This window comes from Salvia hispanica, chromosome 3 (assembly GCF_029641045.1).
Source record: "Salvia hispanica isolate PSC_SH4W2 chromosome 3, Shi_PSC_v1, whole genome shotgun sequence".
Classification (NCBI taxonomy): domain Eukaryota; kingdom Viridiplantae; phylum Streptophyta; class Magnoliopsida; order Lamiales; family Lamiaceae; genus Salvia; species Salvia hispanica.
The window spans coordinates 38,877,343-38,902,356 of record NC_142694.1 but is presented as its reverse complement, the minus strand read 5'-3'; the positions used below and the strand labels follow the sequence as shown (position 1 = coordinate 38,902,356).

General features: G+C 37.6%; 4 protein-coding genes and 5 pseudogenes across 27 annotated transcripts; 2 read left to right on the top strand and 7 right to left on the bottom strand.

The window, feature by feature from the left end:
* Window positions 1–1,524: 1,524 nt before the first annotated feature.
* Window positions 1,525–4,325, bottom strand: LOC125187620 (LEAF RUST 10 DISEASE-RESISTANCE LOCUS RECEPTOR-LIKE PROTEIN KINASE-like 2.8; annotated as a pseudogene). The gene is made up of 5 exons (XR_016136301.1): window positions 3,586–4,325; window positions 3,475–3,507; window positions 3,129–3,170; window positions 2,948–3,034; window positions 1,525–2,870 (listed from the first exon to the last, which is right to left on the bottom strand). The product of XR_016136301.1 is annotated as an LEAF RUST 10 DISEASE-RESISTANCE LOCUS RECEPTOR-LIKE PROTEIN KINASE-like 2.8 (transcript).
* Window positions 4,326–4,368: 43 nt separating this feature from the next.
* Window positions 4,369–6,219, bottom strand: LOC125189918 (rust resistance kinase Lr10-like; annotated as a pseudogene). The gene is made up of 2 exons (XR_016136302.1): window positions 6,050–6,219; window positions 4,369–5,951 (listed from the first exon to the last, which is right to left on the bottom strand). The product of XR_016136302.1 is annotated as a rust resistance kinase Lr10-like (transcript).
* Window positions 6,220–6,416: 197 nt separating this feature from the next.
* Window positions 6,417–7,287, bottom strand: LOC148930727 (uncharacterized; annotated as a pseudogene).
* A 1,113-nt stretch (window positions 7,288–8,400) lies between these two features.
* LOC148930726 (uncharacterized) lies at window positions 8,401–11,088 on the top strand (annotated as a pseudogene). Its single transcript, XR_016137053.1, has 3 exons — window positions 8,401–9,047; window positions 9,326–10,156; window positions 10,230–11,088. The product of XR_016137053.1 is annotated as an uncharacterized LOC148930726 (transcript).
* Window positions 11,089–11,266: 178 nt separating this feature from the next.
* LOC148930725 (uncharacterized) lies at window positions 11,267–14,141 on the bottom strand. 18 transcript variants are annotated; one of them, XR_016137059.1, is made up of 5 exons: window positions 13,310–14,134; window positions 13,196–13,228; window positions 12,669–12,709; window positions 12,457–12,554; window positions 11,267–12,366 (listed from the first exon to the last, which is right to left on the bottom strand). XR_016137059.1 is itself a non-coding variant. In XM_089068261.1 (5 exons), exons 1-5 carry the CDS (start codon window positions 13,542–13,544, stop codon window positions 12,217–12,219), a joined length of 420 nt encoding a protein of 139 aa, XP_088924387.1. In that variant the 5' UTR covers window positions 13,545–14,133; the 3' UTR covers window positions 11,267–12,216. The 18 variants fall into 18 exon arrangements, 9 of the variants coding, with proteins under 9 accessions (XP_088924387.1, XP_088924383.1, XP_088924385.1 ...); XR_016137058.1 differs by having other exon boundaries at window positions 12,457–12,543; window positions 13,310–14,132; XM_089068261.1 differs by lacking the exon at window positions 12,669–12,709 and having other exon boundaries at window positions 11,267–12,254; window positions 12,340–12,366; window positions 12,457–12,543; window positions 13,310–14,133.
* Window positions 14,116–17,211, top strand: LOC148930724 (uncharacterized). Of its 3 annotated transcripts, none has more exons than XM_089068252.1 (4): window positions 14,116–14,238; window positions 14,330–14,893; window positions 15,436–16,281; window positions 16,354–17,211. In XM_089068252.1, exons 2-4 carry the CDS (start codon window positions 14,422–14,424, stop codon window positions 16,944–16,946), a joined length of 1,911 nt encoding a protein of 636 aa, XP_088924378.1. In that variant the 5' UTR covers window positions 14,116–14,238; window positions 14,330–14,421; the 3' UTR covers window positions 16,947–17,211. The 3 variants fall into 3 exon arrangements, with proteins under 3 accessions (XP_088924378.1, XP_088924379.1, XP_088924377.1); XM_089068253.1 differs by lacking the exon at window positions 14,116–14,238 and having other exon boundaries at window positions 14,271–14,893; window positions 16,354–16,954; window positions 17,025–17,211; XM_089068251.1 differs by lacking the exon at window positions 14,116–14,238 and having other exon boundaries at window positions 14,271–14,893.
* Window positions 17,212–18,002: 791 nt separating this feature from the next.
* Window positions 18,003–18,699, bottom strand: LOC148930723 (putative late blight resistance protein homolog R1A-3). The gene has a single exon (XM_089067333.1). It carries the CDS (start codon window positions 18,657–18,659, stop codon window positions 18,003–18,005), a length of 657 nt encoding a protein of 218 aa, XP_088923459.1. The 5' UTR covers window positions 18,660–18,699.
* A 1,823-nt stretch (window positions 18,700–20,522) lies between these two features.
* LOC148930722 (rust resistance kinase Lr10-like) lies at window positions 20,523–22,157 on the bottom strand (annotated as a pseudogene). The gene is made up of 3 exons (XR_016136698.1): window positions 22,125–22,157; window positions 21,965–22,051; window positions 20,523–21,857 (listed from the first exon to the last, which is right to left on the bottom strand). The product of XR_016136698.1 is annotated as a rust resistance kinase Lr10-like (transcript).
* A 4-nt stretch (window positions 22,158–22,161) lies between these two features.
* On the bottom strand, window positions 22,162–23,294 carry LOC148930721 (uncharacterized). Its single transcript, XM_089067733.1, has one exon. It carries the CDS (start codon window positions 23,292–23,294, stop codon window positions 22,410–22,412), a length of 885 nt encoding a protein of 294 aa, XP_088923859.1. The 3' UTR covers window positions 22,162–22,409.
* Window positions 23,295–25,014: the final 1,720 nt, after the last annotated feature.

Genomic DNA, 25,014 nt, shown 5'->3' with positions numbered 1-25,014 from the left:
CGAGCTACATTATTACAGTATAAGCGTTACATTATTAGCCGGACTACATTATTAGACTACACATTCTACATTATTAGACTAAAGCGCGTTACATTATTAGCCGAGCTACATTATTAGACTACACAATCTACATTATTAGATGGCACGTGTCATTAATCTAGCGGTTACATCACAAGATCCAATGACTGAGATTTGCTTTGATTTTTGACAGAATTTCAGTTATGGACCCGATCACATCCCTATATATATATGATAATTTTAAGAATTTAATGAGAGAATATTTTGTGAGAGATATAATTGAAAATAAATATAAATATATAGAAGGGAGAGTGGGGGTGAGGGGTAGGGGTGTGCATTCGGGTTTCGGTTCGGTTTTTCGCCCAAACCGAACCGAACCCGAAAAACCGAATTTAGGTTAAAATTGAAACCGAACCGAACCGAAAAATCGAAAATCCAAAAACCGAAAAATCGAAAATCGAAAAACGAACTTAAAAAACCGAACTAAACCGAAAAAACCGAAATTTCAAAACAAAACCGATAAACCGAAAAAAATAGTATATTTTAATATATCTAATTTATTTTATTTTATATATACTAATAGAATATAAATATATATAATATAAAATTAATATAATATATATAATATTTATTATATATATTATATTATAAAAATATAATATTTATTATATAAAAATATATTAGAAGAATATATGTGTTATATATGATATAATATACTAAATTAATAGGATAAAAATATATGATAATATATTTAAAATATAATTCGGTTTTTTGGTTTTTCGGTTTTTCATTTCGCCCAAACCAAACCGAACCGAAAAACCGAAATTTTTGTATTTTTAAAACCGAACCGAACCGAAAAACCGAAAAAACCGAACCGAATTTCAAAATTTCGGTTTGGTTCGGTTCGGATATTCGGTTTTCGGTTATTTTGCTCACCCCTAGTGAGGGGTGTTTGCCCCACCTAGCCCTCCGTCCCTGGGCGACTTTAACAAAACACACAATTGGTGAGACGTTCCCTCCGAACATATGTTGGGTGGACCAGAAAATATTGGAAATTTAGCTACAATTTTGGGACGAGAAAAGGACAACATATTGTGACGAATATTTTATACTCCCTCTCTGTTTCATTAGACATGAAACGTTTTCCTCTTCGGATTGTGAAATGTTTCTAAAAATGGAAACAATACTCTCTCTCTGCATTTTACTCTTTCTTACTTTACTCTCTCTCTACATTAACTCACAAAACAACACTACATAGATTCCCATGCCGAAAACCAAATGTTTTATATTTAATGGGATGAAGTGAGTATTAAATTTATAAATATATAATATGGCACTTGTGTTTAGGCTTGGGCCAAAATCCACAGGCCACAATTTATGCCAGACATATAACTATGGTTGTATTCTTTTTCCCTAACTAATAGCGAGTGATTTCCTAATTAAGATTGACTATAAATAGGATTATAATTATACAAGTGTACTATTACTTTTGATCAAGATTTGTGATTGTGACAAAGAAGGAAAAACAATAATTCAACGGTGACAAATTTGATACAAATATGCTTGATCATTTCAAGCAAAAACAGCCCAGAATACATATTCATGCTATACTAATCTTAATGCTACTACCATTGTCATAACTAAATAGTGATGAAGAAACACTTGAATCGGCAGCTTGATTATTGTCCTCAATCACTAACTGAGCTGGATAATCTGGAATTTTCAGGTCTTCAACACCGCCTTCCAACATCTCCACAACTTCATTGATGGACGACTACGTGGATTCATTTGTATGCACCATAAGTCAACTATTGCCATCTTCTTAAGGGCATTTTTTCCATTCTCATTCACATCGTCAACATTGTTGTGCGCTTCTTCAACAATTCCAATCTCCTTGCCTTGGTTAATGCAGTCATATATCCAACATGGGAAATACTTACTTGCATCATCATTGTTTCCCTTCAAATCTCTGTTTACGCCCGCCATATTCATCAACAACATACCAAAACTATACACATCGGCCTTGTGAGAAACTAGGCCGATGCTTCTGGTGATGAGTTCTGGAGCAATATAGCCTATGGTGCCTCTAGCAACTGTCATCGTCACCGTGTCCTTGTCTACCGAGCATAACTTTGCCAGCCCGAAATCGGAGATCTTGGGGACAAACTTGTCATCAAGAAGTATATTGTGAGGCTTGATATCAAAATGCAAGATCTTGATATCACAACCGCTATGCAAATACTCAATCCCTCGAGCAGCTCCAATTGCAATCTTGAATTTCATATCCCAATCCAATGAAGATGTTTTGTCTATTTTGAAGATGTACTTGTCAAGAGAACCATTTGGCATGAAATCAAGTACGAGGGCACGCTTGGATCTCTCCACACAATATCCTACAAGCTGGACAACATTGACATGATGGATCCTCCCAATTGTTCCGATTTCATTGATGAAATCTTTGTCATTGATGAAATCTCTGTCATTTTTTTTAGCTTTTCCCAATAGCTTGACGGCTACATAATAGCCACTTCGGAGCTTTCCTTTGTAAACAGAGCCGAAACCACCTTCACCTAGTTTTTCTCGGAAATTTCTAGTCATATTCTTTATGTCCGAATAGGAGTACCTGATAGGGGACAGATGGTTGTCACTCTGTAGGAAGCTCTCTATTTCCTCGTACGCGGACAAACGCCTTCTCTGGAATTTGTAGATCAGGAACCCCATCGCGCAGAGAAACCCCATGATGATCCTTAGTTCCGAGTAAACAATTGCCGAATTAGAAGCATTAAAGTGGTATCTAATATCTACAATTGATGGGATCTTCTCGCCAAAGGTTTGAACACCGGGGAGCCAATCTGCATTTCCACACAAATGATAGTAAAACAGAGTGAAAACATATTTCTATGACAGAAAATAATCGAGAAGTCTTTACCTGGCTCTGTTTCAGTCCGAAAAATCACAATAAGTGTGATGGTGATAATGATTTTTGCTGCAATGCCTACCCCAATAAATACAATAGCTGGAAAATTTCTATACAAAGTTAATTACTGCCTACATACAATTGATATTAGTAGTCAATAATTAAATAGTGCAGCACAAGTTCAGAAGCTCACCAAATATGAACATTAAAATCATGATAAAGCCTCCAGTTGGACCTAATCAGGAACACAATCAAAGTTGTTGAGAGGTATATAAATATGTATGTATATATAGAGAGAGAGTTGTGATCAAATGACGTTAAAATCAGAACCGAACTGATAACGCTAGTCATTAATATTAGTTGACATCATAAAACATATCAGTTGCTAGACTTTCAATATCATAAAACTCTATTGATATTCATGAATTAACGAACTGATATTCATGAATCATCAAAGTGATATATTTCTCTATATATGTATACATCACCACTTGTTTTCTGTTCTTAATTTATAAACATGGAACAACATATTATCTTACCTTCAGGTGATAGAAAGGAGTTCTTGATGTAGTCTGCAAATTCAAGAAATCAACAAGATATCAACAATAGAAATGGAATCCTAAACTTGTAAACAAATGATCTATCCTTACCCAATTTACGTTGTAGGTCTGAACGATCGCAATTAACTAGCACATCCGGATCGACACCTTCTTTTCCGTAGAGACACATTAATTTTTTCCAATTTAAATCAAATCCATATAGCAAAGACTGATGGATTTCTGAGAGGGACACATTACTCAAAAATTCCGAATCTTGATATCGGCAAGATGTTGCCAGTACAGTATCTAATGTGCACATAGAGTCCATATCTTTGGCACGCATGGTTTCGACGTTTATATATGTATATTTGCTATATTGACACTCCGTAAGTTGGGTAAAGAGGGAAGAATTACGCAACGGATGTTCGCAGCTCACCAAACTAATGAGCTTAATGGCATAACCGGATGCACTTTTAAAAGGACGGTTATCATAATAATCGGACGAAGAATGTATAGGTAAAGAGCAGATGTTGTTATCTGTGGAAATATCAGAGACCCTCATGGTGAAGTTTTGGTAATGGATTGCTTTGACAAAGAATTTCCGGGAGTTGACGTACATTAAGGTGACGTTGTTTTCGCATACTAACTCTTGGCCAGGATCGCCACAGTTGCTGAGGCGGAAAGGGGAGCGAATGGGAATCAGGCCACAGGAAGAAGGGGGACATTTTGCACAACAATTTTGAAAGAATTGAAGTGAAAGAATGAAGAGAGATGAGTAAGAGAGGAAGAGGAGGTTTTGAGTGTTCATCATTCTTGGCTTGATATTTTTTCCAAATGCAAGGCTCTGGATCTATGGATAACAATAATGCATAATGCTCATTGATTGTATTGTAACCAACGCAACCACCCAACATTTAATACAGAAGCTGGCAAACAAATGGGATAGAAATCACAACCTGTAAATTAAATTTGACACAGACATTCTTATTTGGCTAGTTGCTGACATTGACTTATATCCAAGCAAACACAACAGAGAATACATATTCAAGCTATACTAATCTCAATGATACTACCATTGTCATAATCCAACTGTGATACAAAACTAGCTGAATCTGCAGCCCGACTCTTGTCCTCGTTTACTAAGTGAGATGGATGCTCCGGAATCTTCAAATCTTCGACATCACCTTCCAACATCTCCAACACTTCGTTCATTGATGGACGATTTTCTGAATTCATTTGTATGCACCACAACCCAATGATTGTCATCTTTTTAAGAACACTCTTTCCAATCTCATTCTTATCGTCAACATTGTTGTTCTCTTCTTCAACAATTCCAATCCCCACGCCTTTATTAATGCAATCATATATCCAATCTGGGAAATACTTGGTTGAATCATATTTGTTTCCCTTCAACACTCTGTTTACGCCTGCCATCTCCATCAACAGCATCCCGAAACTATACACATCGTCCTTGTGAGACACTAGGCCAATGCTTCTGCAGTTGAGTTCCGGAGCAACATAGCCTATGGTGCCTCTAGCAGCCGTCATCGTCACTGTGTCCTTGTCTACTGAGTATAACTTTGCTAGTTCGAAATCGGTGATCTTCGGGACAAACTGGTCGTCTAGAAGTATATTGTGAGGCTTGATATCAAAATGCAAGATCTTGATATCACAACCACTATGCAAATACTTAATCCCTCGAGCGACACCAATTGCGATCTTGTATTTGATACCCCAATCCAATGAAGATGCTTTATCTTGGTTGAATATGTACTTGTCAAGAGAGCCATTTGGCATGAAATCGAGAATGAGTGCGCGCTTGGATCTATCTGCACAACATCCAACAAGTTGGACAACGTTGACATGATGGATCCTCCCAATTGTTCCGATTTCATTGATGAAATCTTGACCATTTACCGTAGCTTTTCCCAATAGCTTGACTGCTACATAATGGCCACTCCGAAGCTTTCCTTTATAAACCGAACCGAAACCACCTTCACCTAGTTTTTCTCAACAATTGTTTGTCATCTTCTTTATGTCTGAATAGGAGTACCTTGCTGGAGAGAGACGGTTGTCGCTTTGTAGGAAGTCCGCTATATCCTCGTATACTGACAAACGCCTTCTTCGGAATTTGTAGATAAGGAACCACATTGCGCAGAGAAACCCCACGATGAATCTTACTTCCAAGCCAAGAACTACCATGTTAGAAAGACTAAAGTCTTTGTCAACAAGTACCCTCGCTGGGATATCAACAAGGGTTCGAGGACCGGGGAGATCACCAATGGATAGAGCATAGGGGAGCCAATCTGCATTTGCACACATATGACAGCAAAATATATTCCAATTACAGAAAAAAATCGAGACAAAAGGTGTGTAAGAAGTCTTTACCGGTTGTTGTTTCAGTAAAAAAAAAAAGGTGACAAGTCCAATGGTGATAATGATTTTTGCTGGAATGGTTATCCCCCCAAATACAATAGCTACAAATTTTCTATACAAAGTTAATCACTGCCCACATACAATTGATATTAGTAGTCAATAATTAAATAGTGCAGCACAAATTTAATTAAGAACTCACCAATTATGAGCAATAAAATCATGAGATAGCCTCCAATTGGACCTAATGAGGAATGCAATCAAAGTTGTTGAGAAGTGTATATATAGGATGATGGTCTTTTTAGAACTATTCTTAAAGTGAGTCTGTAGAACAAATCATATCCATTAGATCTATGATTCACAAACATACTATTGTATGTGAAAGAAACCGATATTGTGCGTGACATCTGACTGATATTATACATGTAAATATTGATATAACATTATGATTGTATAATGATATTGTGTGTGGAGTACTAATATTGATATAGTATGATAGGTAGTTGATATTTCATTGCCTTTGGAAAATATAAGAACATATGCAATTAGGATGTTATTAGATTCCACACAAATTACTTTTAACTGCAAAAATAAATTAAATTGACAGAAGTATGTAAAATTCAGATTATCTTACCTTTACTAGATAGGAAGGTTTCCTTGATGCCGTCTGCAATTTCAAGAACACAAAAGTATCAACATTAGAAATAAAATCCTAAACTTGTAAACAAATGATTTATTCTGACCCCATTTATGTTGAAGCTCTGAATGGTCGCAACTGACTAGCTGATCCGGACCAATGCCTTCTTGGCCGTAGCGACACATCAATTCGTACCAATTTAGATTAAATCCATATACCAGGTACTGATGGATTTCCGGGAGCGACACATTATTCATATATTCAGGAGCTGGATAAGTCCAATTAGATGTTGCCAGTAAAGACTTTAACGTGCACATAGATTCCATATCTTGAACACGCATATTTCCAACGTGTATATATGTATATTTGCTATATTGCTCACAATCAGTAAGTTGGGTAAAGAGGGAAGAATTATGCAACGGATGCTTGCAGCTCACCAAGCTAATGAGCTTATAGACAAAGCTGTTCTCACAGTTAAAAGGACAGTTAGAACTATAATCGAACGAAGGACGTATAGGGAAAGAGCAAATGTTGCTGTCTGGGGAAATATCAGAGAGCCTCATGGTGAAGTTGTGGTAGTGGATTGCTTTGACATACTATTTCCGGGATTCGATGTACATTAAGGTGACGTTGTTTTCACATACTAACTCATAGCCGGGATCGCCACAGTTGCTGAGGCGGAAAGGGGATCTAATATCGCGAATGAGGCCACAGGAAGAAGGGGGGCATTTTGCATAACAAGTTTGAAAGAATTGAAATGAGAGAATCAAGAGAGAGAGGAAGAGGAGGCTTTGGTTGATCATCATTCTTGGCTTCAGATTTTTTCTAAGGCAAGGAGAGTATCACTATTGTTATATGCAAGGCTCTAGATCTATGACATAGTCTAGAAAATGTAAAGTAATATTTTAGAAAGTCAATAACAATATGCAACCACCCAATATATAATACAGAAGTATGCTCAAGGGATAGTGGTAAACTCAATTTGGGACATATTTTTATTTTTCTTTATTTTTGTTACAATCACAAATCTCAATGACCGATTTTTAATACATAAGAAAGACAGTCTTTTTTATAGTATAATTTGGATGCCAACAAGGAAACAAGACTCAACTTCAAACAAACAAGTTAGGTAGTTTATAGTTTCATTATTTTTTAGGAAATATTTTACTTTAAAGGGGTTGACTAAAGAGGGTGCAATTAATGCTTATGTTATTTGGTCAGCCAAACTATCTTGGTTGCAAACTTTGACATTAAAGGCTCGTTTGATTGTCTTGTAAGTCACTAACACCAAGTCCTTGAAAATGGGCTTTCATGAACTTTTTGTTATTGTTATGGGAAATAAAAATGTTTTTGATTAAAAAATGAGGCCCATGCTACCTTGTTACTGTTCCTTCTGCTTTCCTATGTAGAAGTTGTGAAAAAACAGAGTTGTTCCCCTTATATTTTTTTATAGGAAAATTGGTCTCTAAAATCATGAACTTTGTCTAAAATTTGGTATTTCCCATGAACTTTGAAATTGGTATATAATATCACAAACTTTGCATTTTGTTTGGTATTTCCCACGACATGTCTATTACTATATTTGACTAACTTACGAAGCTTTTTCATCATACTTCACACAATTAAATCAACGTGATTTTCAACGTAACTTTTTATCCTACATGTTATGAAGTTAAAAAGTGGTTCAAAATATTATAAAACATATCACGGTTGCCTACGTTAAATAAGATTTTGATGAAAATATCTTATTTGAGTGAGTTTGGGAAATACCAAACAAAATGCAAAGTTCGTGATATTATATACCAATTTCAAAGTTTATGGGAAATACCAAATTTTAGGTAAAGTTCATGATTTTAGAGACCAATTTCCCTTTTTTATATTCATATGCTTTACCCTCAAAAATGTTTTTTTAACAGCAAATCCAAAATGTAAGAAGAGAGGACCCGTGAGTAATGGAGTCAATGATCGGCACCGGTAAAGATTGGAACTTGAAGCACACGCTTGAGGAGGGTTGTACCTTGGTGTGATGGTCGATTGTAACGCAAGAGAGCGGAAAGATTGGATTTTTCGACGTGGAATTCAAAGGAAATGTCTGCAATCTATGATAACTGGGAGAGGCTGGTGGCTGCTGCTGTGAAGAAGCAGCAGATATGGGAGCTCTGTCATCGATCTTCCAGCACCCTCTCCGATGCTTCGTATCTGTCTTCTTCCTTTGGCGATCCGAGCTTTGAAATTTCAAGATCACACAAGCTGGTTCAGGTCTCACAGTTTTGCCCTGCTTTTGATGTCCAAGATTCAGCAGCCTTGGCTTCTGTGAAGTTGCTTGGGGCCGGAGCCTTTGGGAGTGCGTACGTGGCTATGATCGATGATCAGCCAAGATTTGTGGTGAAGAGGCTCGGGTCGGAGGGTATCTCTGAACTGGATTTCAGGCGGAGCATGGAGATTCTTCGAGATGTTAGGCACGAAAATGTGGTCCCGTTAAGAGCTTATTATTCTTCGGTGGATGAAAGGCTTATGCTTTATGATTATTACAGTAACAGAAGTGTGCATTCGTTGTTACATGGTTTGTTCAACTCCATATGTTCATCTCAAATTTCCTTGCTCCTTATTGAAGAATAACTCTATTGGACTTAAATTTTTTGTTGTATTTGCTTCTTTGTTTTGATGCTGCATTGAGTGAGTTTATTGTGCTTACATGTTTAGTTTGCTGTGTGTAGCGCTCTCCTCTTCGGATGTGGTGTATTGTTAGTATTCGTTTTCTAGTTCAGTTTTATCAAGTTAGCTTGATTTGTTCTATGTTCCTTGTGTCTCGTATCTTATATATCGTATCATGTTTCACAGGCCTAACGGCAAATGTAGACTGGGAAACCAGAGTAAAAATTGTCGTTGGTGCAGCGAGGGGCATTGCTGAAATACATAAAGAATTTGGTGGGATGCTTGTCCATGGAAACATTAAGGCATCAAATATTTTTCTCAATCAACAACTATACGGCTGTGTATCAGATTTCGTCTTGTCAAACGTGACGAAAACTAGACTCAAACCAACTGCATCAGATGTGTATAGCTTTGGAATTCTGCTATTTGAGCTTCTAACTAGAAAGGATCCTGCAGCTGTTAACCTAGTCAAGCTGGTTAATTCAGTTAAAACTAACGAGAGGGCTGCTAACGTTTTCGATCCCAACCTCTTGAGGCATCCTTCCATTAGTGAACAGATGATTAACATGCTGCAAATAGGAATTAAATGTGTGGCTAATTCAGCAAAAAAGAGACCTAAAATATCTGATGTAGTGGAGATGTTGGCGGATATTGACATATCGAATCGACTTAGCTGCTCTTTGGACTCAACGAGCCGGGAAGGAAAACTTGTATTTTTTGAGGTTAATGTAGATTCCGTATGTGGGGTCGAGTATTTACTAGAGGCTTCTGCTGAGGTGGTTGGGAAAGGATCATTCGGGAGTAGTTACAAGATAACACTCGACGATGGAAGTATAGATGTGATGAAGAAATGTAAAGATCTGAATCCAACATCCAAGGATTTTCAGAAGCATGTGGAGTTATTTGGTAGAATGAATCACACGAATATCGGTAGATTAAAGGCTTTTTACTATGCAAGATATGAAAAGCTTTTGTTGTATGATTATTACACTCAAGGCTGCATATCTTCACTACATGGTAAGTTGAATCTAGTTTTGACAAAAATTAAAATGTAATGTTGTATTTGGATGTGTTTATGCTGATTTTGTAGGGATAAGAGGTGATGACTGGGTAACCAGAGTCAAGATTGCTCTTGGAGCAAGAGGTATCGCTCACGTCCACGGACAAGATCAGGATCTTGTGCTCGGAAATATAAAATCCACCAATATTTTACTCAATGACCAAAATCATGCCATTGTGGCCTTTGATGCTGGATTGGCAAATCTGATAAGTCCCGAGAGGCTGCCACGTGAACTAGATTCGGTCTACTGTGCCCCGGAAGTAAAAAAACGCCGGGAGAGTGTCACAGGCTTCTGATGTCTACAGTTTTGGAGTTGTGCTGCTTGAACTTTTTTACGGAGAACCATCTCAAGATTTTGCATCACTACCTGAGCTGGTTCGATCTGTTAGTCATACTCATGAATTGCCTGCGGAGCTGGTGGATGTCACTTGTCTGAGGTACGGAGACGAGCAGGCGCTGACACAAGTGTTGCAGATGGCAGCGGGTTGTGTTGGCACAGTCGTGGAATGCAGGCTTACGATATTTGAAGTAGTGAAGGTGTTGGAGGAAATTGAATGTTCACCTGTTCAATCAGGATTAGAATCCTTATTGGAGAATCTATTGCCCATGCTATCACCATAATCCATGGGGTATTTCCTTTGATTTTCTTTTATCCGCTTCACGATTCTTTTTTCGGTGAATCTGTTGCTAATGGTACAGAGTTACCGGACATGAGGAACTCCGGATAGAAGAACGGCCATCGAGACTCGAAAAGAGAGCTGAAGGAGTTGATAACAGAGTTTGATTCAAAGAAGAGAATTAAGAATTCTAAAAGGTCTGTAAATGTTTACAGTTGTATTTATAAGTATCTGTTGGAGACTAACAAACATGAGGACTCATTCAAAAGATTAGAATGCTACAAGAGAGTGTCCATTTAGTCCCTAAACCTCACACCAATTGGTCTCACAACTGATGTAGGACATTGAGTCCGTAACAATCAACCACCCTAAGGCCAATGTCCTCGTTAGTCACAGTTGGTTCTTTGTCTTGCCACCACTCCGAGTTTGCCCCAAACACCAAACACACACTAAAAATGAAAAGGAAATTGGTACACAACAAATTTGATACAAGCAAGAGATGACTAATGATGTCCATCCATTACAAGCGAAAACATCACAACATCGGATAATACAGATTCAAGCTATACTAATCTCAATGACACTACCATTGTCATAATCCAACTGTGATACAGAACCAGCTGAATCTGCAAGCCAACTTTGGACCTCGTTCACTAAGTGGGAGGGATGCTCTGGAATCTTCAAACGTTCAACATCACCTTCCAACATCTCCAACACTTTATTCATTGATGGACGATTATCTGGATTCATTTGTATGCACCACAACCCAACTATTGTCATCTTCTCAAGTACACTCTTTCCAATCACATTTTCACCATCAACATTGTTGTTCTCTGCTTCTCCAGTTACAATCCCCTCGCCTTTATTAATACAATCATATATCCAATCTGGGAAATACTTGGTTGACTCATCTTTATTTTCCCTCAACTCTCCTGTTTACGCCCGCCATCTCCATCAACAACATCCCAAAACTATACACATCGGCCTTGTTAGACACTAGGCCAATGCTTCTGTTGATGAGTTCCAGAGCAACATAGCCTATAGTGCCTCTAGCAGCAGTCATCGTCACAGTGTCCTTATCTACGGAGCATAACATTGCTAGCCCGAAATCGGAGACCTTGGGCACAAACTTGTCATCAAGAAGTATATTGTGAGGCTTGATATCAAAATGCAATATCTTGATATCACAACCACAATGCAAATACTGAATCTCTCGAGCCACTCCAACTGCAATCTTTAATTCAATATCCCAATCCAATGAAGATGGTTTTCTCGAAAGTTTCTAGTCATCTTCTTTATGTCTGCGTAGGAGTACCTGATAGAGGACAGATGGTTGTCACTTTGTAGGAAGCTCTCTATTTCCTCATACGCGGACAAATGCCTTCTTCGGAATTTGTAGATTAGGAAACCCATTGCGCAGAGAAACCCCACAATGAATCTTACTTCCAAGCCAAGAACAACACTATTAAAAAGTGTAATGAGTTTGCCAACATGTACAAGGGTTTGAGGACCGGGGAGCTCACCAACAGACATAGGATCGGGGAGCCACCCTGCATTTCCACACATATTGCGAAACAGAGTGAAAACATATTCCAATAACAGAAACCAATCGAGACAAAAGGTGTGTAAGAAGTCTTTACTGGTTGTTGTTTCAGTAAAGAAAAAGGTGACAACTCCTATGGTGATAATGATTTTTGCTGGAATGGTTATCCCCCCAAATACAATAGCTGCAAATTTTCTGTACAAATTTAATCACTGTCTTCGTACACATCTCTAATGAATATCAATTTATTCTAGATATTGATATTAGTAGCCAATAATCAAATAGTGCAGCAAAAAGTTAAGAACTCACCAATTATGAGCAATAAAATCATGAGATAGATCCAATTGGACCTAATGAGAAATACAACAAAGTTGTTGAGAAGTGTGTATATAGGATGATGGTCTTTTTAGAACTATTCTTAAAGTGAGTCTGTAGAACAAATCATATCCTTTAGATCTATGATTCACAAACATACTATTGTAGTATTTGAAAGAAACCGATATTGCGCGTGACATCAACTGATATTATACATGTAACATATTGATATAACCTTATGATTGTATAATGATATTGTGTGAGAAATAGTAATATTGTTATAGTATGATAGGTAGTTGATATTTCATTGCTTTTTGAAAATATAAGAACATGATACAAAATATTATAAAATTTCTTGACCTGAATATATGCAATTTCTTGACCCTATATATGAATATGTATCACCACTTGTTCATATTCTTCTTAATTTATAAACTTTGAGCAACAGATTATATAAATATATATCACCACTTGTTCATATTCTTTTTAATTTATAAACTTTGAACAACAGATTATCTTACCTTTAATTGATAGGAAGGTTTCCTTGACGTCGTCTGAAATTTCAAGAACACAAATAAACATATAAACATTAGAAATAAAATCCTAAACTTGTAAAACAAATAATCTGTTCTTACCCCATTTACGTTGAAGCTCTGAACGGTCGCAACTGACTAGCTTATCCGGACCGACACCTTCTTGGCCGTAGCGACACATCAATTCGAACCAATTTAGATTAAATCCATATAGCAGGTACTGATGGATTTCTGGGAGTGACACATTACTCTTATAATCCGAAGCTAGATAAGTCCAATTACATGTTGCCAGTACAGACTTTAACGTGCACATAGAGTCCATATCTTCAACACGCATATTTCCAACGTTTATATATGTTTATTTGCTATATTGCTCACAATCAGTAAGTTGGGTAAAGAGGGAAGAATTATGCAACGGATGCTTGCAGCCCACCAAACTAATGAGCCTATAGACAAAGCTGTTCTCGCAGTTAAAAAAAGGACAGTTATCATCATAATCGGATGAAGAATGTATTAGGAAATAGCAAATGTTGAGCCTCATGGTGAAGTTTTCATAATGGATTGCTTTGACATAGTATTTGCGGGAGTCTATGTACATTAAAGTGACGTTGTTTTCGCATACTAACTCATAGCCGGGATCGCCACAGTTACTGAGGCGGAAAGGGGAGCGAATGGGAATGAGGCCACAGGAAGAAGGGGGACATTTTGCACAACAATTTTGAAAAAATTGAAGTGAAAGAATGGAAAGAGATGAGTAAGTGAGGAAGAGGAGGTTTTGAGTGTTCATCATTCTTGACTTGATATTTTTTCCAAATGCAAGGCTCTGGATTTATGGATAACAATAATGCATAATGCTCATTCATTGTATTGTACCCAATGAAACCACCCAACATTTAATACAGAAGCTGGCAAACAAATGGGATAGAAATCACATCTGTAAATTGAATTTGGCTAGTTGCTGACATTGACTTATAAGTCTTCTCTTCTAGTACATCAGATAAATTTTTTGCTTCCATTTCTTTTTTAATTTGGTAAATATATAGGATCAATTTTGATTAGTTAACTGCTTTACTAGCTGAATTTTTTTGTGGTGGGAATTAATTTGTTTTATTATCCATATAGGGATAGCAAAAGAAGAAAATTCCAGCTAGAGTAGAACAAACAAATTAGGAGTTGAATTATTTGTTGATTACTGCAAGATTCAGTAAGGGAAAATGTCTGCAATCTATGATAACTGGGAGAGGCTGGTGGCTGCTGCTATAAAGAAACAGGAGATATGGGAACTCTGCCATCGATCTTCCAGCACCCTCTCCGATGCTTCGTATCTGTCTTCTTCCTTTGGTGATCTGAGCTTTGAAATTTCAAGATCACATAAGCTGGTTCTGGTCTCACAGTTTTTCCCTGCTTTTGATGTCGAAGATGCAGCCTTGGCTTCTGTGAAGTTGCTTGGGGCCGGAACCTTTGGAAGTGCGTACGTGGCTATGATCGATGATCAGCCAAGATTTGTTGTGAAGAGGCTCGAGTCGGGGCGTATCTCTGAACTGGATTTCAGGCGGATCATGGAGATTCTCAGAGATGTTAGGCACGAAAATGTGGTCCCGTTAAGAGCTTATTATTCTTCCGTGGATGAAAGGCTTATGCTGTATGATTATTACAGTAACGGAAGTGTGCATTTGTTGTTACATGGTTTGTTCAACTCAAATTTCATTGTTCCTTTGATTTTTTGCTGTATTTTCTTTTTAGTTTTGATACTACAATGAGTGAGTTTATTGTGATGAATCAAACCTCATCCTTTTTCTGTGACTGGACAAATTAATTTGGTAGTGTATCCTATTTAATCATACTGAGATTGATATGCAGCTTGTATTCTATTTAGTTTATAAATTGTTTGTTAGCTTTATTCAACTTGGAGTCTTTCTTAGAGTCTTATAAATGTGCTTATTGTTCCTTACTTTTAAATGTGCTTGCATTGTTAGTTAATCATTTTCTAGTTCAGTTTTTATCTAGTAGGCTCGATTTGTTCTCTGTGCCTTGTTTTTCTTCCCGCGCCTCATACTTTTTTCGTAATTGAAGTTTTATCAAGTTAGTTCGATTTGTTCTATGTTCCTCGTGTCTCATATTTCTCATGCCGATATCTTCTCAAGTGCATTTGGTGATTTTGCTTTTCACTCCATATCACTTACAAATTTATCAATCATAATCTTATTGGATCTTATCACGTTTCACAGGCCAAACAGAAGATGTAGACTGGGAAACCAGAGTAAAAATTGCCATTGGTGCAGCGAGGGGCATTGCTGAAATACACAAAAATCATGGTTGGATGCTTCTCCATGGAAACATGGCATCAAATATTTTTCTCAATCAACAGTTGTACGGCTGTGTGTCAGATTTCGTCTTGCCAAACATGACGAAAACTAGAGGACTCACACCCACTGCATCAAATGTGGCATCAAATGTGTATAGCTGTGGAATTCTGCTACTCGAGCTTCTAACTAGAAAGGATCCTGCAGATGTTAACCTAGTCAAGCTGGTTAATTCAGTTAAAACTAACAAGAGGGCTGCTAACGTTTTCGATCCCGGTCTATTGAAGCATCCTTCCATTAGTGAACAGATGATTAAAATGCTGCAAATAGGAATTAGATGTGTGGCTAATACAGCAATAAGGAGACCTAAAATATCTGAAGTGGTGGAGATGTTGGCGGATATTGACAAATCGAGCCGAGTGAGCCGCTCTTTGGACTCAACGAGTCAAGAAGGAAAACTTGTATTTCTTGAGGATATTAATGTTGGTCCCGTGTTTGAGATAGAGTATTTACTGGAGGCTTCTGCTGAGGTGCTTGGGAAAGTATCATTCGGGAATAGTTACAAGGTAGCACTCGACAATGGAAGTATAGTTGTGGTGAAGAGATGTAAAGATGTGAATCCAACATTCAAGGATTTTCAGAAGCATGTGGGGTTATTTGGACGAATGAATCACATGAATATCGGTAGATTAAAGGCTTTTTACTATGCAATAGATGAAAAGCTTTTGTTGTATGATTATTACACTCAAGGCTGCATATCTTCACTACATGGTAAGTTGAATCTAGTTTTGACAAAAATTAAAATGTAATGTTGTATTTGAATGTGTTTATGTGATTTTGTAGGAATAAGAAGAGACGACTGGGTAACCAGAGCCAAGATTGCTCTTGGAGCAGCAAGAGGTATCGCTCACGTCCACGGACAAGATCAGGACCTTGTGCTCGGAAATATAAAATCCTCCAATATTTTACTCAATGACCAAAATCATGCCATTGTGGCCTTTGATGCTGGATTGGCAAATCTGATAAGTCCCGAGAGGCTGCCACGTGTACTAGATTCGGTCTACTGTGCCCCGGAAGTGAAAAAAGCGGGGAGAGTGTCACAGGCTTCTGATGTTTATAGCTTTGGAGTTGTGCTGATTGAATTTTTTTGCAGAGAATCATCTCAAGATTTAGCAACACTGCCTGAGCTGGTTCGATCTTTTAATCGTACTCATGAATGGCCTGAGGAACTGGTGGATGTCGCTTGTCTGAGGTACGGAGACGAGCAGGCGCTGACACAAGTGTTGCAGATGGCAGCGGGTTGTGTTGGCACAGTCGTGGAACGCAGGCCTACGATATTTGAAGTAGTGAAGTTGTTGGAGGAAATTGAATGCTCATCTGTTCAATCAGGATTGGAATCCTTATTGGAGAATCTATTGCCCATGCTATCATCATAATCCATGGGGTATTTCCTTTAATTTTCTTTTATCCGCTTCACGATTCTTTTTTCGGTGAATCTGTTGCTCATGGTACAGAGTTACCGGACATGAGGAACTCCGGATAGACGAACGGCCATTGAGACTCCAAAAGAGAGCTGAAGGAGTTGATTACAGAGTTTGATTCAAAGAAGAGAATTAAGAGTTCTAAAAGGTCTGTAAATGTTTACAGTTGTATTTATAAGTATCTGTTGGAGACTAAACAAACATGAGGACTCATTCAAAAGATTAGTATGCTACAAGAGAACGTCCATTTAGTCCCTAAACTTCACACCAATTGGTCTCACAACTAATGTAGGACATTGAGTCCGTAACAATCAACCACCCTAAGGCCAATGTCCTCGTTAGTCACAGTTGGTTCTTTGTCTTGCCACCACTCCGAGTTTGCCCCAAACTCAGTTGTGATGGAGGCTCCATTTCTAAATCCAAGTTCTCAATTCCATTACACCAAACACACACTAAAAATGAAAGGGAAATTGGGACAACATATTTGATACAAGCAAGAGATTGATGGAGGACAAAAGATGCCCATCCGTTTCAAGCATAAACATCACAACATCGGATAATACAGATTCAAGCTATACTAATCTTAATGACACTACAATTGTCATAATCTAACTGTGATTCAGAACCAGCTGAATCTGCAGCCCGACTCTTGTCCTCGTTCACAAAGTTAGATGGATGCTCCGGAATCTTCAAATCTTCTACATAACCTTCCAACATCTCCAACACTGTGTTCATTGATGGACGATTATCTGGATTCATTTGTATGCACCATAGACCATTTCATTTCTCTCCATTGAGTATGACTTTCATCCTGTGAATTAAACAAAGCAAGCAACAACACTGACAGAAATAAGAGCTCATATGCAAATCAAATATTTATCAAATGAAAAAAGATTGAAAACAAATGGCATGGACAAATTACATATAAACACAATGCATGATCTTACAGTAGAGCATAAGTAAGAAACACAATGCTTGCTCTTAAAAATTACAACTCTAATACATTCTGAGCTAACTCGGCCTTGGAATGTTACGCACAAGGTCTAACTGCTCTACATATAGATCCTCTCGTTCTTCTACTATCTTTTCCACTGACGCCACAGCTGCTTCACTGCAACCATACAATGAAATCGATTTCAGCGTTGCTATTTCTCCAACTTCACATGGGATTTCCTCGAGTTCGGATATGTAATCGGGACAAAGCTTCTCGAGAAGTGGAAAGTGGGAGCTGTCTGACACAATCCAATTTACTAGACCTTCACAACCCGACAGCCGTAGAAACTTGAGGTTCTGGAACTGGCCTTCAATTGTTTCCCACTTACCGGTTCTGAAGACACCAATTGTTAATTTGAGCTTCTCAAGAAGAGGTAACGAACCGATTTTAGGCAATATGTCTTCCAACTTTGTGCCAGAAAGGCTTCCAACAGCCAACTTCTTGATAGAGTTGGGGAAATTAATCCTCAGCAAAAAGTCACCACTTTGACGAAATGTGTAGAAGTGTAAGCTTCCCAATTTACTGAAGCATTGAAGATAGCTTAGACAGTTTTCTCCCTCCATTTGATCCGAAGTGTATCCTATACGTAATTTCTTCACATTGGGAATTCTTTTAACCACATCCTCATTCAATAACGAATCCACAACTCCTTTGAGTGTTTGCAGATTCTCCATAATGACAATGTCACTATCGTCACTAGGAGGATTCGGGAGAATCAATTTGCACAGCCCAAATTCAAGATGCCGAAGTTGATGCAGTTTCCAAATTTCATTTGGTACATAAAGATTGTTCCCAAAATATGAACAAATAATCAATGTCTGTAGATTCCAAAGAAGATCAATTGAACTAGAGAATCTGGACTCATCATGAATATTGATAGCAAGGTACCACGAGGTCACCAATTCCAACACGTTTTCTACGAAATAACAATCGAAGATCCTGAGACGGTAGAACTTCCACATCCTCACTATATGCTACTTCGTCGTAATCACATATTATGGAACGAGCATGTGACAAAGATCCTAACAACCTTCCTGATTTAAGAACGCTTCGACGTTCGCTAATACTAGCCGGAGGACCATCTCCTATGACATGGTAAAATCTTTCCTTTTCAGCTTCTTTTAAACACAAATCTCGCAACAAATCATGAATTTTACAAAACTTAATGTTTCCAGTAGACCCCAATTCATCTATTAAAACGAGATTTCGATCAACCAATTCCTTAAAATACTCTCGTGCAAGTGTTTCCAAACATTTTCCACTCGTTGGTTTTAAAAATCCTTCAGAAACCCATAACTTTTCAAGCATTGATACACGGATACAGTCATCTTCCCCAAAAACACCCATGTACAAAAAGCATGGCTTTAAATAGTTCGGCAGATAGATATAGCTCATCCTCAGTATTTTCAAGCAAAATCCATCGTTACTGTTAATAACAATTGAATTCAAATTTTGCTCTATACGCTCCCAACATTCTTTTGTGCGCTCAGACTTTGCCAAAAGACCTCCTATCGTAGCAATTGATAAGGGAAGTCCTTTACAATTTGCTACAATATTCTTTCCAATATTCTCCAACTCAATTGGACACCTTTCTTTCCAGAACACAGTCTTACAATATAAATCCCAACTACTAGGCTCATCTAGAAATTTCATGCCAACTACTAGTACCTTACAATGAAAATAAGGTACTATAGTTGTCATGCAACTTGGTTGATTACAAAAAGCTCCGCGTGGCCCCATAAAGGTACATAGTAGTAGTATAATATAAGTAGAGTATCTGTGCTGTATCCGATAATATAGAGGCCGCAGTGACATTCCTGCTAGAGAACGTGCAGAAGCTGCTGGTGGAGCAGATGAATCTGATCTCCGGGGCTGATAAAGAGCTCAAGCAGCTGCAGAGGAAATTGAAGTAGTGGAATGTAGGCCTACGATATTTGAAGTAGCGAAGGTGTTGGAGGAAATTGAATGCTCATCTGTTCAATCAGGATCGGAATCCTTATTGGAGAATCTGTTGCCCATGCTATCACCATAATCCATGGGTATTTCCTTTGATTTTCTTTTATCCACTTCACGATTCTTTTTTCGGTGAATCTGTTGCTCATGGTACAGAGTTACCGGACATGAGGAACTCCGGATAGAAGAACGGCCACCGAGACTCCAAAAGAGAGCTGAAGGAGTTGATAACAGAGTTTGATTCAAAGAAGAGAATTAAGAATTCTAAAAGGTGTGTAAATGTTTATAGTTTTATTTATATAAGTGTGTATCTGTTGGAGACTAAACAAACAGGACTCATTCAAAAGATTAGTATGCTACGATAGAGCGTCCATTTAGTCCCTAAACCTCACAGCAGTTGTTCTTACAATTGATGTGGGACACTGACTCCGTAACAATTAACCACCCTAAGGCCAACGTCCGCGTTGGTCACAGTTGGTTCTTTGTCTTGCCACCACTCCGAGTTGGCACCAAACTCGTTGTGATGGAGGCTACATTTCTAAATCCAAGTTCTCAATTCCATAACACCAAACACACACTAAAAATGAAAAGGAAATTGGTACACAACAAATTTGATACAAGCAAGAGATGACTAAAGATGTCCATCCGTTACAAGCGAAAACATCACAACATCGGATAATACAGATTCAAGCTATACTAATCTCAATGACACTACCATTGTCATAATCCAACTGTGATACAGAACCAGCTGAATCTGCAAGCCAACTTTGGACCTCGTTCACTAAGTGGGATGGATGCTCTGGAATCTTCAAACGTTCAACATCACCTTCCAACATCTCCAACACTTTATTCATTGATGGACGATTATCTGGATTCATTTGTATGCACCACAACCCAACTATTGTCATCTTCTCAAATACACTCTTTCCAATCACATTGTCATCATCAATGTTGTTGTTCTCTGCTTCTCCAGTTACAATCCCCTCGCCTTTATTAATACAATCATATATCCAATCTGGGAAATACTTTGTTGAATCATCTTTGTTTCCCCTCAACTCTTTGTTTACGCCCGCCATCTCCATCAACAACATCCCAAAACTATACACATCGGCCTTGTTAGACACTAGGCCAATGCTTCTATTGATGAGTTCCGGAGCAACATAGCCTATAGTGCCTCTAGCAGCAGTCATCGTCACAGCGTCCTTATCTAAGGAGCATAACTTTGCTAGCCCGAAATCGGAGACCTTGGGCACAAACTTGTCATCAAGAAGTATATTGTGAGGCTTGATATCAAAATGCAATATCTTGATATCACAACCACAATGCAAATACTGAATCCCTCGAGCCACTCCAACCGCAATCTTGAATTTCATATCCCAATCCAATGAAGATGCTTTTTCTGGGTTGAGTATATACTTATCAAGAGAACCATTTGACATGAAATCGAGAATGAGGACGCGCTTAGATCTTTGCACAATATCCAACAAGTTGGACAACGTTGACATGATGGATCCTCCCAATTGTTCCGATTTCATTGATGAAATCTTTGTCATTTATTTTGGCTTTTCCTAAGAGCTTGACTGCTACGTAATGGCCACTTCGAAGCTTTCCTTTGTAAACTGAGCCGAAACCACCTTCACCTAGTTTTTCTCGGAAATTTCTAGTCATCCTCTTTATGTCTGAATAGGAGTACCTGATAGGGGATAGATGGTTCTCACTTTGTAGGAAGCTCTCTATTTCCTCGTACGCGGACAAATGCCTTCTCCGGAATTTGTAGGTCAGGAACCACATCCCGCCGAGAAACCCCATGATGAATCTTACTTCCAAGCTAACAACAGTCACATCAGAAAGAGAATATGGTTTCTCAAGATGTACCTGTCTTGGGAGCTCAGCGATGGATTGAGCTCCGGGGAGCCAAACTGCATTTCCACACACATGAATAGCAAAATAAGTTTCGAAACAGAGTAATAATATGCTCCAAATAACACAAATTAATCCACACAGAAGGTGTGTAAGAAGTCTTTACAAGGTGTTGTTTGAGTCCAAAAATAGGCCCCAAGTGCGATGATGATCATGAGTTTTAGAGGAATGGTTACCCCACCAAAAACAACAGCTGGAAATTTTCAATACAAGGTGTTGTTTGAGTCCAAATCTCTAATGCAAATCAGTTACATTAGTAATCTCACCAAGTATGAGCATTAAAATCAGGAGACAGCCTCCAGTTGGACCTAATGAGAAATACAAGAAAAGTTGTTGAGAAGTATAAATGCTTATCTCACCACTTGTTTCTGTTCTTCTTAAGATTGTTTGGTCGCCATGTTTACTCCTATCTAGAGATTATGTCTATTCTTTTATGTCTTCTTTACAGTGCCAAGATTACACTATATCCCATGATTATCCAATTTACACTATAAATTATATTGTCTAACGAACTGAATGTCATCTTACTTTATTGACATGGAACATACCGATTATCTTACCTTTAGGTGATCGGAAGGAGTCCAAGATGTACACTGCAAATCCAGGAGCACAAAAAAAGTACCAATAATAGAAATGAAAGCCGGAACTTGTAAAGCAATGATCTTACCCCATTTATAATCTAGTTGCGACAGCGGATGGCCGCAATCAACTTGGCCATCTGAAAATGGAGAACAATCCAATATTTCTCCTTTGCAGTAGCTACACATAAAACTGGACCAAGACAGATCAAATCCATATAGCAGAGACTGATATATTTCTGAGAGCGATAAATTAGTCAAATTTTGAGAACACCTAGATATTTGGTCGAACGATACATTATTCAAATTTTGAGAACAACTAGATGTTATCAGTATAGAAACTATTGTGCACATGTAGTCAATATCGCTGGGATTCAAGTGCCCAACCTTTATGTATGTGTATTTGGTAGATTGCTCACAATCAGTAAGTTGGGTAAAGAGGGAAGAGTTATGCAAGGGGTGCTCACACCTCACCAAATAAATAGGCTGATTAAAACTACCTATGTAATATCCATGAGGGAAATAGCTATTCTCATCTAGAGTATAGGAAGGAAGAGAACAGATGTTGTTTGTGGAAATATCAGAGAGCCTGATGTTTTGGTGTTGGTAATCGATTTCTTTGACATAATATTTCCGGGAGTTGCGATAAACGAAGGTGATGTTGTTTTCACATACTAACTCGTAACCAGGACCGCGACAGGTGTTGAGGCGGAAAGGGTAGCTAATATTACGAAAGAGGCCACATGAAGAAGGAGGACATTTTGCATAGCAAGTTTGAAAGGAGTGAGCTGATAGAATCAAGAGGGATGAGTACACGAGGAAGAGGAGGTTTTGAGTGATCATTTTTCTTGGATTCATATTTTTCCAACACAAACTTGTCATTTTATAAGGCAACATCTATGACCAAGTCTTCTCTTCTTTCTTTGTCACAATCACAAATCTTAGTCAAAATGTACCCCAAGGGAGGGCAAAATGTCTTCTCTTCAAGAATTATGGCCATGAAATTATTTAATAGCAGCCAACCCACTATATTAAAAATTAAGTGGGACTTTTCAAAATAAATTAAGAGATTAATTTGTAGTATATTTAAATATTTTGTGTATGTTACTTTTCATTTACCTCAATAAAATGTGTATTTGTCTATTTTCTTGGACAATAAAATAGTAATTTGTATACTGTCATTTCTTTTTCGCACTCATTTTGTAAAAATGATAGTAATAAATAGTTAAAGTGGAGATTATCATTTTCATAAAACGAGTGCAACAAAGAAACGACTCAACTACCTTGGGACGGAGGGAGTACTATTTAATACTTCCTCTGTCCCACTCTTAGGGAGTGTTCGGTTTGCAAGATTGTATCCCAGATTAAATATGAAGTGGGCTTGGTTCATGAGATTTAATCCTAGATGGATAATCATGGGATAATTAGTCATAGCTAACCCCCTATGACTAAAATAATCTCACAACTCAATCCTAGATTGTATCTTAGTATTATTTTATCAAGGAAACTGAACACCACCTAAGTGAAACATTTCTAATTCAACACGGAATTTTATGTAGTGTTATTTTGTGAGTAAAGTAGAGAATATAAAGTAATAGGGGGGAAAAGTACAGAGAGCAATGTTTCTATATATAAAATTGTATCATTTAAAGTGAGACATCTAAAAAAGGAAAATGATAATCTGATAATATAATTGGGTTTCCGTTATTGTTGATATGATATGCTAAATATTCATTCAAATCCTACTCAAGTAAGTCTGTAGATGATGCTAGATCAAAACCCCAAAGTCGACAAAACAAATTAGAAGAAGAAAAAAGTTACCACTTGGACTTGACAAAACAAATTATAAGAAGAAAAAAGTTACCACTTGGACTTGACAATACAAATTAGAAGAAGAAAAATGTTACCACTTTTCATATTCTATGACTTGGTCATAGATCAATACTGTAAGATGTTAGGTTTGTGGTGGAAAAATATGAAGAAAGAATGATGATCACTCAGAACCTCCTCTTCCTCACATGTTCATCTTTCTTTATTCTCTTTCGAACTTGTTATGCAAACTGCACCCCTTCTTCATGTGGCCTCATTCACAATATTAGCTTCCCTTTCAGCCTCACCAACTGTGGCGATCGTGGTTATGTATGAGTGTGCGAAAACAGCGTCGCGTCCATTTATATCCACTCCTGGAAATACTATGTCAAAGCAATCGATTACCAATGCCAGACTGTGCTTGGAAACAAGTTGTACTAGACTGAGTTTCTTTCTTTGAATCTCGATTAAGTTCACCCTAGGTCTATTGGTAAGTCTACATACTATTTGTTGTAAAAATAATATTGTATAATAAGAATATACACACTAATTCGGGATTAATTATTGATATGAATAATTAATAGTAATGGAATAGGCTAAATAAATTAAAAATTCTAGTGAAACCCTACACACAAGAAATTAAAATTGAAAGAAAACAATAAAATCAAAGAATTAAGAGTTGGGACTGAAAATAAGACACAAAAGATGGAACACATCAAATTCCAAGTAGTATTTTTTTTTGTAGGAATTAAGCTCAATTTTTAGATCT